General features: G+C 38.6%; 1 protein-coding gene across 5 annotated transcripts in view; it reads left to right on the plus strand.

Annotated features, from left to right (window-relative positions):
* Positions 1 to 13,091, plus strand: part of LOC141444646 (alpha-1,6-mannosyl-glycoprotein 2-beta-N-acetylglucosaminyltransferase-like) — an 85,225-nt gene extending 72,134 nt beyond the window's left edge. For all 5 annotated transcript variants that reach the window (XM_074110218.1, XM_074110222.1, XM_074110220.1 and 2 more), the window contains 2 exons: positions 1,080 to 1,259; positions 2,536 to 13,091. In XM_074110218.1, coding sequence (XP_073966319.1) covers positions 1,080 to 1,259; positions 2,536 to 2,605 — 250 coding nt within the window. In that variant the 3' untranslated portion in view covers positions 2,606 to 13,091. The remainder of the gene's footprint in view (positions 1 to 1,079; positions 1,260 to 2,535) is intronic.
* The last annotated feature ends 2,809 nt before the right edge of the window (positions 13,092 to 15,900 follow it).

The raw sequence follows: 15,900 nt of genomic DNA on the forward strand, positions 1-15,900 counted from the left end.
TGCTAGCAGTCTGCTAGTTGTTGAGCTGCTGATAGACGGATTAGACGCGTTATGTTGGCCACCTTGACAAATCAAAGACAAAAAATGGCCTAATCGATAATGAAAAAAAAAATTGACAGCAGTGACAGCAAATTAGCAGGAAAAAAAATAAAAAGCGAGATGTTTGTTTTCCGCCATTTCCGATCCGCATGTTTATGTTGTGCAAAAAGCCATAATTATGTTAATCATCCTAATTTTTTTTCATATTTATTGTTAATTTATTGTTGCTAATTTAGAGGATTTTTAAATACAAATTCCTGAAAATAATTTTTCCAGTTTTTTTTTTTAATCTTTGCGTAGCCCTGCCTTCACTATAAATATCTTCGGTATGGTTTTTTGCTCTTGTCAAAGTCAGCTGTTCAAACTTGTGGCGGCCATTTTGTGACTTAGCAGGGAGATAAAGGAGGGTCTACGGTCCTCTAACTTTAGCAAAGCCTTGATCGACTGATTAGCGCTAACAGACGTTTATGAATCATGTTTTTTAGCATCGGGCCTTCAAGGAGGCTCTAACTTTTTATGAATAAGGCTGTAAGACATTTGTTTATTGCGAATATTTCAAAAATTGCACGGGCATTACAACAGTCCAGACATTAAGCTATTTCTAATGCGGGCGAAGCCGCGGGTTGAGGCTAGTTGCATATAAATGCGAAAGTTTATGAGTATTGTGTGTATGGTATGTTTGTTACTGCTTCACGCTACAACGGCTGGACGGATTTGGATGAAATTTGGTAGCTAGATTGACGGCCGGATAGACGAGTGGTTAGAGAACCTCACTATGAAGCTTGTCCCGGGTTCGATCACTAGTCGGAGCAGATATTTACGAGTAACACATTTTGTTCACTGAAACTAGATTAAAATTAAATAAACTAACCCCACTTCACCATCCATTGATTAATTGGACGAATAAATGTGATGCCGTCTCTGTTTGTTTTGTTAGAATAGACGGAGACGGCATTACATTTATCCGTCAGTTCAAATTAAGCAATCAAAGTACAGTAATTTATTCATACTATTATTTAACATCGCATTATCCTCTCTAGCGGCCTCCACCACAAAAAATCCAACTGCAACGCGAACCTGGTCATCAGTAAGGTGCAGAAGCTCCTCCAGACGACCAAACACCTACTGTACCCGAAGAGACTGACGGCCACCATCAGCCCGGGGGGGGCCAAGCACAACAAGCGGCTGGTCAAGGGGAATGGCGGGTGGGGGGATGTAAGGTGAGTGCAGGGTCGTGTCTTCAAGGGGGTTCACTTTCAGCGTCGGTCTTGGGGGTAGAGACGGGGTTGAGAGACAGAGAGAGAGAGAAGGGAAGAGAGAGGGAGAGTGTAGCATAGAGTAGATACAGAGGAGGGTAGAGATACGCTAAAGCAGCAAGGTGCTGTATCTTCTTCAGTACCTGCTGTACCCGAAGAGACTGACGGCTTCCAACAACCCTGGGGGGGTGAAGCACAACAAGGGGAATGGCGGGTGGGGGGGATGTTAGGTGAGTGCAGAGCCTTAAAGAGGGTTCAAAAGCGTTGGAGCACTTTCAGCGTTGGTCTTGGGGTAGAATAGAAACTCGCTAAAGCAGCAAGGTGCTGTATCTTCTTCAGTACCTACTGTACTGTAGACTGACGGCTTCCATCAACCCTGTGGGGGGCGAAGTACAACAAGCGGCTGGTCCAAGGGGAACGGCGGGTGGGGGGGATGTAAGGTGAGTGCTGTAGGATCGTGGTAGGGTATTAAGTTCATGAAACACATTCCTCGCAAATCTCTGGTGGAGAAGCAGCGTCATACTGCGCTCGTCAACCCGCTTGCTCGCTGAGAGAAGTAATAGTAAATTGTGTCTTAAGGGCGGTAAATAAGGAATTACGAACGAGAGTCTATTAGAAGCCCGAAGTCGAAGACTGAGAACATACAATGTTTTTCATCAGATTTGCGAGTAAAATTGTATATTTGTAAAAGAAAAACTAATATTTAAACTAATGCCGATACCGCTGACGGCGCTCTTGCCCCCCCCCCCCCCCCCCAATGTTACTACACTGTTTACGAGCAAGTGTGATGATAAATGAATGAGGGCTGTCGTATTTTGTCTTACTAGATGGCGCCACTGTTGCGAGAGGTTTTTAAGTGTGGCTTTCAAAGTATGTTATTATGGGCGTGAAAACAAAGTTTACATTAAAATCATATTTTAATACATCTTAAAACCGTACCATAAAAACATCGAGCAACCACAGTCTTGCGTAGTCCCGTTTTGTTCGGGAAAAAAAAGACAAAAGTTTTCGAAAGAGAAAACTGTCTTAAAACACAGACATTCATTGCCCCTTATCGCACTATTTCCATGATTAATTTCAGGTAATGGGATATTTGACATTTCGAAGACCTTACGCTACACTAGCGCCTCTAGCGGCGAATACATACGCGATAGCCCTCATTGGATTGAAGTGGCACCCCCCTCCCCCCCCTCATGAAAAAAATGCTTACTTTTTATTAAAGTTACGTTTTTTTTTTCAGGGATCATGAGCTATGCGCTAATATGACTAAGGTCGGTCGGCAGCAGCGGAAGTACATATATTACTCGTAGAAAACTGTATATTTTGCAACTAGAAACACAAAAAAATGACTGTACCTATTGACTTATAAAGTCAAAAAATAAGGTTTATTGTAGACCCGTTGGAGGTTAAATGTAAGCAATTCATAGATAAACGGATCATCCTCGTTTACAAAGTCTATGCCGACCGGTTTCGGACCATTGTACGTGGCCTTGTTCAAGGAGTGCTGGCATTTGAACTCTGATACGCGAATTATCCGTTTATTTCGTTACAGAGCAATTGTTAATAGTTTATTTTTTAAGTGTTTTGGTTCGATGTAGTTGGACGTCCGCCATATTGTTTTTTTGACGTCACAGTTTTTGTGGTAGTACAGTGCGACTTAAATGTAGTACAGATCTAGTGATTAATACTTTTCCATCATATTTTGGTCGGTAAAGTTTGAATTTATATTGCTATCTCAATTATCTTCAGTAAACTTCAGTAAGCTAATTGAGAAAGCAATATAAATATCAACTTTTTTATGTAAAAGGGCAGAATAGCATAGTCCCGCTGCCCATAGACACCCGCAACACAAGTGCGATGCCGGCTCTTTGAGAGATTTGCCGACAAAATGCGATAGAAAACATTATTCACTACATTTGTAAACGGTTGAATAAGGACGGGGATTATTTTATACAAAATGGTTGCCGTGTTCAAGCTTTAAGGCGCGGACACATGAAATCGCTAGACGCTAGTTTCCAGTGTCAAATCTGGTCACGTGACATATAGCGATAAAGCTGAAAATTTTGAGCTTTATCGCTGGAATAAAAACCTCTACGAATTTGGCAAAAACACTGTTATTTTTTTCATTCACTCCAATTTCATTAAGATTGGTTTTTTGGAATCTTTTTGTATTTTTTATTTCAATTCCAAATTTTTACTTTTACGGTCATCCCGTAAAACCGAAAATGAAAATACAAACTGAAATATAGATGCACAGAAAAATAAGACCATCACTGGGAATCGAACCCAGGTCCTCGGTAATCCGTACCGCGTGCTATACCGCTACACCACTGATGGTCAACGGTACCGACACGAATTTCCCTATGCACCTCATATCTCAGCTTGTGTTTCTTACTTAGTCACTTAAGCAGCGACGCTAGCGACATCTATGCCGTAAGCCCTCAAACTTTTTCGTTGACCATCAGTGGTGTAGCGGTATAGCACGCGGTACGGATTACCGAGGACCTGGGTTCGATTCCCAGTGATGGTCTTATTTTTCTGTTTTTTCTGTGCATCTATATTTCAGTTTGTATTTTCATTTTCACTCCAATTTCTTTTATTTGTACCACTGCCACGATTGCTACTAAATGAGATTAAAAAATCAGCTTCCAAGACCAAGATCATTCCTGCAAGCAGGCATCTTGACGCTACTTTTTTGAGTCGCGGGAAATAAAAGATCACATTCAAAATGGGGTCACGTGACCAGATTTATCTTTGCAAACGAGCGACTGCATGTGGCGGCACCTTTACGTCACAAGTGTGACAGTTGAGCAAAATGGCGCCCTCATTTAATTTCGACTCTTTGTCGCGCTTATATAAACTTGAGCATTCACTTGTAATAAGAACATCGAGTATTCGCCGTTTTTAAAATCTGTCGAACTGAACGAACAGAAACAAACATTGCTACGAACTACACCATCATTCTAGGGCACGCTCTAGTTACTCATAGGGGCTGTTTCACCATCCATTGATTAGTGTTAACCGACGGTTAAATGTGATGCCGTCTCCGTCTATACGAACAAAACAAATAGAGACGGCATCACGCCTAACCGCCAGTTAACACTAATCAATGGATGGTGAAATAGCCCCATAGTCTAGTAAATGCTCATCAAAAATTTTAATAGGCAATATTATTGCAATTTTCTACCGTCAGAGTGCAGCACCAGCACAAACCGTAAACAGTTCTTTGAGTATATTAAAAGTCCGTAGGATGCCATAATGTAATATTATTTCAATTAAATTTTTGGTAATAACAGCTCTACCGTCACTGTATAAATATAATGTTCATCATCATCATCATCATCCCAGCCTATATACGTCCCACTGCTGGGCACAGGCCTCTCAGAACAAGAGGGCTTGGGCCATGGTTCCCACGCGGGCCCAGTGGCCAGTAAGCCGTGGTGGCCTAGTGGAAGACGTGGTGGTCTCAAACAGAGGGGGTCGTGGGTTCAAACCCCGGCTCGCACCTCTGAGTTTTTCGAAATTCATGTGCGGAATTACATTTGAAATTTACCACGAGCTTTGCGGTGAAGGAGAACATCGTGAGGAAACCTGCACAAACCTGCGAAGCAATTCAATGGTGCGTGTGAAGTTCCCAAATATTTTGTTACAAATACATTATGTCATGTCATGATTTCTCCTCTTTAAAATATAAAGAGAACTGACGTTGTCATGGCGGTTTGCGCTAGTGTCGCCCCCTGCGCAGAGCTTTGCCTAATATTCCCTATTCACAATAATTTTCGCACGGATAATGCTCGCTCAAGAGCTCGAAGCAAATTTACCGTCGTTACGCTTGAAAACTCACTAAAACGCTCCTGAGGGCCTACTCCGAAATTCGCAAATCGAAGTTCGTATCGTACCGTCCCTCTCACTCTCGCATTAAATAGTATTTATAAGTGTCAGAAGGGCGGAACGACACGAAATTCGAATGTCGGAGTAGCCCCGCTGTTTATTTTGTGAGCTTTTACCTGTACTGTACTTAGGGGCTGTTTCACCATCCATTGATTAGACTGACGGTTAAATGTGATGCCGTCTCTATTTGTTTTGTTCGAATAGACGGACAAGGCATCACATTTAACCGTCGGTTAACGCTAATCAATGGATGGTGAAACAGCCCCTTAATGTAACATTCACTATACTTGGTTTGGATAGGTACTTAACTAAATGTAAACAAAACAACGTCAATTAGTGTCCTAAATATTGAAATTACCCCTTTAAACTATCTAAACATTTACGTTTCTGTATTGAAATACACTAGTCTAGTTTGTATTACAATGATAGATAAGTAAAATATTTAAGATCTTTGAATGTAAAGTACAATTCAATAGAATCTGACAATTTTATACATATTTAAGACACCCTATCGTGGGCACACTTGATTATATATGTCCCTGTTGTTGTAATTATCATCTAAAAGGAATCAAAAAAGAATAATAGTCACATCACAAAGCCTTCGGCAGCCCGGTGTTTATATTAGTAGGCTGGAAGTGTCTACAGGATTGTCAGATTCTGTTGAATTGGAGTTTATCAAATCTGGCAGTTGCAGTTTGTTTACATTTAGTGAAATACCTTTCCGAACCAAGTATAGAATGTTTATTGCAAGTGAATGCTCAAATTCATCAGCGCCTTTACCAAAATAAACTTTTTATTACTTGACATTAAATCTTTGTTTATAAAAACGATGTTTCGATAAGAATGAGATTCTCTTGACAATTGTAAAGTATTATTTTTAAAAGTATTCAAAATACGTATTCGGATGTACTTAAAAGTAGATAGGAATTGAATCGTAGAAGAAATAAGAAAATGTTTGAAAACTCCCGACATTTTTAATGCAAAATCTCGAAATTTAGATTACCTGAAATCAACTAAACTTTGATTCAACATGTTCGAAATAACATATCGACGGTTCGACCAGATTGAAAAGTCTAGGTAATTTTAGGGGTGATCAACTTATTCTTGTACCTCGTTGCCAGGGTTACGTCCCCTGGACAACTGTTTAAAACCATGAGTTTCTATACTATTTCTTTTCTGTGGGTAAAATTCATCGAACGACACGAACGCCAGCGGCAAGAAGTTCGCCAAGAAACTTTCAATCCGGAAGCATATATGGCAACACACGGTCAGTTTAACCATTTTCGAAACAGTTAAATCTCAACAAGCCAGGCCAGGATTTGATTTAGCTATTGTAGTGTAATATTGAAAATTTCAATAATAATGATATTGTAGTGCATTACAATAACTCGATAAACTATAAAACCAGCGCAAAAATAAAAGAAACATTAAAGACTGGACATATATATTATACTTAACAGTTTTTTAAGAAACTCTGTCACTGTTGTCTCTTGGACAACCGGACAGAATAACAGACAAGAATAAGTTGAATTACCCTTTACCTATAAATAGTTCTTGATTTATTACCGAGAAATATAAGTTGGGATTGAGCATAGCGAGAGTTTAAAATATTATAACGTTCTGTCGGGAATTAAAAAAGTCGAAAATGTTACCATTCGCCATTGAAGATTTTCATAGTATTGTTGTTATTTTGTTCGTTTTTTTATATTATTTAATAATACTGGTATAAGAGAGAGTCGAACATTTTGTCCATTTTTTTTAGTTGATAAGCGTTTTTTTTACAACTTATCGTAGGATTAAGTTATAATTACAGTCTAAGGTCTAGAACAATGTAAATGGGTCGGATTTTATATACAACATTTATAAATATAATTAATTTAGCTATAAAGTTGTAGTATATTTATTTGTCAATGTACAGGATGTCCCGTGGCAATGCCACATGGTGGGAAAGTATCTTAAATGTTGCGGATTAAAAAAAACTTAGACGTTTAATTAAAAAAAAAAACTACATTCGATTTTTTTTTTAAATAATCCCCTGTTTGAACTGGGAATCAAACCCGCCAAATGGTAAAAAATAACACCTGAAATTTCACAATACGATCATAAGTCTCAATCATAAAGATATTTTTTTCCTAATTATGTAGCGTCTTAAATAAAAGTTAAGACCATACAATTTTACATTTATAATTTCAAGAATTTACGGGTGTTTTCTTTTTTACATTTAGGATTCAATCCTCGGTTCAAACGGAGTTATTTAAAAATCTATGAATGCAGTTGAAATTGTTATCAAAATTAAAAATAAAGTCTTTCAGCAAAATCTTGCAGTTCTATATGCCATATTTAAGCTACTTTTCCTCCATATGGCATAGCCGTGGGACACCATAATCCGACCCGTTTTTATCGTCACTGACAATCAAACCATGTACAAAGTTAAGTTTAAACAGTAACGCCCTGTTTGACTACTTATTGATTAATTTTGTATAACAGATATCTGTGATGCCGTCTCTGTTTGTTTTGTCCGAATAGACTGAGACGGCATCACATGAAACAGGCCCTAAATGTCATTATTATGAATACTAAGGCCCTACGCTATCTGTGTTGGGTGCACTGGTTGTCTTGGTGCAGGTAACATCGTATGCACGCGACGCGCGCGCGCGCAGTTAGCGCTGCTCGTACTGTTGTTCAAGAGGCGGCCACCAGCGCAGTGCAAGCGGCAGCCAGCGTAGGCCTTTAACCATATTTAAATTAACCGCCTGTTTGCATCGAAACATAGATAAACCAGTTGATATGGTCATGTACAGACTGACAAACAAATGTAGGAAACTAATGAAAATGCGAATAAAATTGATATAAGTATAATTAACGCCATAGTTTGAAGTTGCGTCAAACAAGTCTATTTCATTTATCGCACAAATGTCTAAGAGCTCTGCCTCGTAGTTTACTGGATATTTTTTTATAGAATATTGTTTTTTTACCTCTTATAAGCCCTGTAGTTTTAGTTCATGTTAAAAAAACTCAGTTTTATGATGAAAATCATTCAATTTCTACTTTTTTTGTTGGATTTTTTTTTATTCGACTGGATGGTAAGAGATCACCACCGCCCATAAACACCTACAACACCTGGTATTGCAGATGCGTTGCCAACCTAGAGGCCTAAGATGGGATACCTCAAGTGCCAGTAATTTCACCGGCTGTCTTACTCTCCACGCCGAAACACAACAGTGCAAGCACGCACTTCACGGCAAGATTACAGGACTGTACACATTTTCACAATGTTAATAATAATATATGATAATATTGATATGTTAATATCAAGATTTTACGCAGCACTCAAAATTGACGATTTAGGCTGCATTTCTACCAGAGATGTGCGAGGATGTATTACGAAGTATGTGTTTTTCATTAAAATTAGAAACGCTTCAATGAGGGCTATCGTTTTTTGTCTCACTAGATGGCGCACTGTAGCGTGAGGTTTTTAAGTATGGCTTTCAAAGTCTGTTATTACGGGCGTGAAAACAAAGTTTAGATTAAAATCATATTTAATACAACTTAAAACCGCACCATAAAAATATCGAGCATGCCACAGTGTTGTATAGTCCCTGTTTTGTTCGGAAAAACGGAGGACAAAGGTTTCCGAAATATAAACTGTCTCAAAACACAGACATTTATTGCCCCGGAACGCATATTTGCCATAATTAATTTCAGATATTGCAAAATATTCACAAAATTATTCTAATTATAAATAAACCCGCGTAGCTCACCCAAAAACTATGAGATTTGACATTTCGGAGACCTCACGCTACACTAGCGCCTCTAGTGGCGAATTCATTCGCGATAGCCCTCATTACCTCGCACAGCACATCTCTAGTGGAAACAGCTGAGCGGAGCGAGGATAGGTAAATGGTAAATGAAGCGTTCCTATTGGTTGATGAAAAACTTGCAACACATTCTCGCACATCTCTAGTGGAGAAGCAGCCTAAACCACTTATAAACATTTACTTGAGGAGGGCAGCTAGTCCCCTCGTACCCAGTATAGTCGAGTTCATAAAGTTGTGAGCAATTTGAACAACAATATCTGAACACGCTTCTACGCCGTTAACAATAGAGTCGTGTTCAGATATTTTTATCAAATTTTTGCTCACAAGCTTATGAACTTGACTGTACATAGCCATCTTACGATATCCTTCCTTTTCGCTGAAATATTATTCCTACACGTTTCATTTGCCACACCTGTGCCACACTGTTTTATTTCCCAACTCTCAATTTTCTCCGAAACCAATTTTTTTTTCTCAGTGTATTTTATATGGTTTTATAGAACACAGGTTAGGTTAGGTTTGTTTTATGAAAGTTCCAAAAAATATGGTTTCAGAGAAAGTGTGTTGGGAAATTAAACAGTTTGGCAAATGAAGCATTTGGAAATAATATTTTATCAAAAAGACAGAGACCCCATCTTGCATAACCAGCACTGATACGGACCAAGTTTTTTCATTTATATATTCTATTATATCTTTAACTTAATTATATGTCCTGGCGCTTTGCGTCTCGTTTCGTTCGCTCGGCTCACACGTTGTGGGCGTAATTGTACCTTGCACTCCTTGCTTCGCTCGTCGACTTTCCCAATTTTACGTGAACCTAAACGGACATTAAAACTGACCCATCTCTTTGTACTAGGAAATACCCTTCAAGTGCTGGTTATGTAGGCAGATGGTTATGGGGAACGAGGAGTTAGTTGGTATATGTACAGTTACTAATACCCATTGGCAATGTTCGTTGATTGTTGCTGTTTCCTGCTGCCCTTTTGTTGCCATATAAAGACTATAGTACTTACTCTGTTTATACTAAAGTGATACCGAGATACTAGTGTCAGTATGAAATGTCAAATGTAAAAATAATGTGACCAGCATAGTATAGAGACGTTTAAATCAAAGATTCTGAAGATTCAAAAGAGTCAGATCCTCAAGCGGATCCGAATCCCTTAATGTCTCCTTTCAAATCTTATCGACTCCGGAGTTACTAACTCCGACCAAGTCCGGCCGGATCGAGCGGCTCGTGATCGCCTTTTTCTATATTGGTAATACTCTTTGGGTCACGAGTAGACTGAAGTGTGGGGTGTCAAGTCTGCCTAGCAGCGTGAGTCCTTCGAACTACCCGCACTTGGGTTGTTTTTTTTTTAATAAGTACCTACAAGATTGCCGTGGTTATTGGTAATGTATATGAGCATGTATCAAAGCGCAAATTAATTTTAGGAAATAAATGTACATTCAATTTATAAATAATCAATCGCACAATGCTGTTGTGTATTGTATAGTTCACTTATATAAGTATTAACGTTTGATACAATGCGAACTAATTTGGCCACGGCTTTTTACAAAATAAAGTTTGTTTACAGCCATTCTTATATTGCCACACTAATTGTCTATGTAGCAAGATGTCCAGCGACGCAAATTGACCAAGAAGCGAAATATCAGACCAATGAACTAAAATAATTTCCTTGCTCACCCGCGACCTTACGATAGCTAAGCTTATGCAAAATATGCGTGTTCATGCAGTTCCTCCACCTCCACCTCCACACTGTAAGAACACACACAAATCATACAAACCCATCTATCACCACCACCACACTACACTGACGCGTTTCGAACTCAACCAGAGCTGATCTTCAGTGACACAACCGTACACTATGCTACCAGTTGTTAGACTAACGAACTACAACCACCGTTTTAATTTGTCACTGTAACTCCCCAAGTACCCACATATATTTTATAAAACAAAACAAAACTACCCACAATTTATTAATAATTTTTTTAACCGTCCTTCAAAACTACCTTGATTTTTATTTATTTACTGTCAAGGCATGTTTTATTAACTACCATTGCTGAAATTAGATCCAAGCCGTAGCAAGGGAGATGAAACTAAATTTACCTGCTCATTAAATATAAGACGTCCTGTTAGCAATTTGCCCGAATGCCATAACATTCATAACGTAGAACATCAAAATAGCAATTAGTTCTTGTAGTATAATGTCCAAACTACTGTCAAAAACACTGTCACCCAAAAAAGAAAATCTTCGAATCTTTCTGGAAGTCGGAGTAGCAGAATGAAAAAAAAACAAAGCGTCCAAAAGTCATCGATCATCATTCACATATTTGTATCGGACTGATCGACATCTTGAACTTATGTTTTGGACGTTTTGCTATTAAGGCGTTCAGCTTTATGGGCGACATTAACCTCTTCACCGCCACAAAATAAACGAAGTGACGCGCTATACCTACGCCACAGAAAAACCGGCGACAAATCAACTTGATTTTTAATTTCATTTCAGAAGGATTAATTTCGAGTTGAATATTGGCCATGTAGATGACCGTGGCATGTGAGGCATTCCATTGGCTGTCACTAGAGGACTCACAGCCTTGTTATCTGGCCGAGCCCTTTCATGTGTTTTACTATTAAATAGCTTCACACAATTTATATATGTACTCTGTGACACAATGGACAATTTACATAATTAGAGATGTGTTTTTAGACCATCTGAAAATAACCACGAGTTCAGATTCTTAACTCGTGGTTATTTTGATTCATAGACGATTCGGTGTGGCACACTTACTATACGCTATGTATCTAAGTTATTCCTCATTCACTGCTGGACAAAGGCCTAATATTCATACTGTCACTGAAAAAAGCTACATTTTAACATACTAAGTAACTACTGTATGAAAATTTGAGTAAAAGAAATTAAAGCAACGTTAATAATAAAATGTTTAAAACGTTGAAAATTTTCCCGTTAAATCTGGGGGAAAGTCCCCCAAATCGGACAACTTTTTTTTCTTCATCAAAGCAAGGGCTGTTACATGCGGACCTGCTTTCGAACTGCTACTGTCGACCTAATACAAAAGGGACCATCCATAAAGTACGTTTCACCAAATATGATCATGTTTTCCCTACCCCCCTGTACTGCTATAAAAATTGCAATTATGTACCTACCTAATGTATTTTGCTCCCCTAAATGTGTGACATAATTTATGGGTGACCCCTTACAGTAATACCTAGTCCCTAAGTAAGCTAAGCTTGTGTAAAAAACGGATAAACATACTTAAAAAGACGGTCTGTTTGTAACGTTCTAAGTAATCTTCATTTCAACATTTCACTATTGATAAAATTACTTAAACGGTCTCACGGTTATCCAGAAAAGGTCCAACTAGTTTCGATCTTTTCAGAAAATCATTTTCATAGCGTTCACGACGCTGGTACTCACCGCACGGCCGCGCGACGCGTCGCGCAAAAGAACGCATTCACCTATGAAAAGATCTTTCGAAACGATCGAAATTAGTCAAACTGTTCCTAGTCCTACTAAATTCTACTTTACGAGGGTTACTACGAAATTCGAAAATCGTCTCTCTCTCTCTCGTATTAAATAATATTAGCACCAGTGGGACGAAATGATATGAAGTTCGAATTTTATAGAAGCCTCCCTGAGGGGCTACTATGAAATTCGAAAATCGAAGTTCATATCGTACCGTCCCGCTCACGCTAGTATTATTGAGTGTGAGAGGATGGTACGTTAGGAACTTCGATTTTTTAATTTCGTAGTACTTAGCCCTTCTGAAGCGCTGCGCTCCCTACAGACACTTTTGCATACAAAGATATTGTTCTCCTTCCCTTAACACTCCATAATTTGAAATTTCAACTTTGGAAGCGTGTATTTCCGCTAACGGCATTTAATTTAGGCTGGCAAAAACTTCTAAAAGGTCAAAACAGCTAATAAAGCTACAAATTCCATGTTTTTTTTTAATCTGCTACTACTTATCTGTATAAAGTTTTTAACTACCTAATGAAATAAAAGTGTGATATTAAACTGATTATAGATACATAAAATAATTTGTAACGAAAATAAATGAATTGAATTGTTGAGAGTATTTTATTTTTACTGATTATATAAGGGAGTGTTACATGGCAACACTAAAAATATTTTTGCAAAATGTCAGACGCAAAATGAAAATAATGCGTTTACGATCAAGCTCCGGCCTTTTAACTCGTCTTACGTAAGTACTAAAAGCGCCCTACTGACGCCTACATTTGCTAAAACACAAAAAATCATTATTACAAACGTAACAGAGACTATATATCTTTTATGTGTTATAACTGTGATTTTCTGTTATGAAATAAAAAAGTTAATATATGCAAGTAGCAATAAATACGCAAAATTTAGTGGAAGCTATAACTTGACAACTTTCTTTTATGTAAAGGTAGCTTGAAATAGTATTTGTTTTCGATAACACGCCTTATCAAGCTTTAATCCATACTTATAATATAATAATAATAATAATAATAATTCATAATTTAATAATAATATAATCCTTACTATTATAAAGGGGAAAGTGAGTTTGTTTGTTTGTTTGTTACGCTTTCACGCCGTAACTACTGCACCGATTCCTATGAAATTTTGCATACGTCATATTAGAGGTCCAGAATAAATAATAGGATATTTTTATCCCGAAAAAATTGCCATTCCCAAGGGATGACCAAAAGTTTGTTTTTGTATTCTAACCGCGGAGCTGACTGAGCTGACTTAATAATGTGTTAAAAGCATGCTTGCTTGCTTGCTGCACCATTTCTTGCATAATCACATGCTTGCTTACACGATTGCTTCCACGCTTGCTTGCATGATTTAATGCATGCTTGCTTGCAGGCTTGAATGCATGCTTACTACTAGCACTATTTCTTGCAAAATTTCATGCTTGCTTGCATGCTTGAATGCATGCTCGAATGCATGCTTGCTTGCACTATTCCTTGCATAATTACATGCTCACTTACATGCTCACTTGCATGCCTTCTTGCATGCCTGCTTGCATATTTGTTTGCCTGCTTGCATGCCTGCTTGCATGTTTGTTTGCTAGCTTGCATGCTTGCATGCTTGCTTGCATGCTTGCTTGCATGCTTGCTTGCATGCTTGCTTGCATGCTTGCTTGCATGCTTGCTTGCATGCTTGCTTGCATGCTTGCTTGCATGCTTGCTTGCAGCAGAGCTTGCAACATTCCTTGCATAATTACATGCTTACTTACATGCTCACTTTCATGCTTGATTGCATGCTTGCTTGCATGTTTGCTTGCATGCTTGCTTGCATGCTTGCTTGCTTGCATGCTTGCTTGCATGATTTCTTGCATGTTTGCTTGCATGCTTGCTTGCATGCTTGAATGCATGTTTGCTTGCATGCTCGAATGCATGCTTGCTTGCATGCTTGCTTGCATGCTTGCTTGCATGCTTGCTTGCATGCTTGCTTGCATGCTTGCTTGCATGCTTGCTTGCATGCTTGCTTGCATGCTTGCTTGCATGCTTGCTTGCATGCTTGCTTGCATGCTTGCTTGCATGTTTGCTTGCATGCTCGAATGCATGCTTACTACTAGCACTATTTCTTGCAAAATTACATGCTTGAATGCAGCTTTGAATGCATGCTTGCTTGCATGCTCGAATTCATGCTTGCTTGCACTATTCCTTGCATAATTACATGCTTCCTTACATGCTTGCTTGCATGCTGACTTGCATGCTTACTTGCACGCTTGCTTGCATGCTTGCTGCATGCTTTAATGCATGTTTGCTTGCACTATTCCTTGCATAATTACATGCTTCCTTACATGCTCACTTGCATGCTTGCTTGCATGCTAGAATGCAGCTTTGAATGCATGTTTGCTTGCATGCTCGAATGCATGATTGCTTGCACTATTCCTTGCATAATTACATGCTTGCTTGCATGCTTGCTTGCATGCTTCCTTGCATGCTTGCTTACATGCTCACTTGCATGCTTGCTGGCTTGCTTGCTTGATTGCTTGCTTCTTTGAAATGTTAATGGTTAACGCGAGCGAAGCCGCGGGTAAAAGCTAGTATTATATTATAAATGCGAAATTGTGTTTGTGTGTTTGTCTGTCTTTCACGCCGTAACGGAGTGACGGATCGACGTGATTTTTGGCATAGAGATAGTTTATGGGCCCGAGAGTGACATAGGCTACTTTTTATCCCGGAAAAATTCACAGTTCCCGAGGGAACAGCGCGCGATAAACGAATACCACGCGGGCGGAGCCGCGGGCAAAATATAGTACTTTATAAAATAAAATAAAAAATAGTCTACAATGAATTTACATAGCACTTAATAGTTTCCCTTTTAACCCAATTTCTGCTTCTAATCAGGTTGTAGGTATACATTATTGTGCATTGGTGGATTAAATAACAGCCCCAGCATGTACAATAAGTAATTCATTCTTTACCCGTTATCTTATTCCTGCTGTTAATTTATTATTTGGCTGCTAGTCGTCGACCTTATTATTTTGATAAAAGTGTTCAAAGAGATTCACCCTTAGTTATTATAGCCTAAACGGCGACTTACACACAACACAGGCAACACTGAAGTGTCAATGTCAGTCGAGAACAAATCAAAACCGTAAGGTCACATTATACACGGCAACGTCAAAGGAAGAGTAAGTACATAATAGCTTTTTCTCCTAAATTATGTATGTGACATTTCTATTTTTCTCTAAATCTGAAATGATTGAATCAAATCAATATTTCTTGTAGAGGGCGACGCGACACTGAATTTTATTTTTCTAAACCCAGACGCTATTATTATTTTAGGTGACAACACTTCTTTTTTTTTTATTCGATGGTGAATGTTGGCCAACCAGAATTTTAGCGGGTCTTTTGGCATGTTCAGTGGTTAGGGTTGCCA

Source organism: Choristoneura fumiferana, chromosome 30, assembly GCF_025370935.1.
Source record: "Choristoneura fumiferana chromosome 30, NRCan_CFum_1, whole genome shotgun sequence".
Lineage (NCBI taxonomy): Eukaryota > Metazoa > Arthropoda > Insecta > Lepidoptera > Tortricidae > Choristoneura > Choristoneura fumiferana.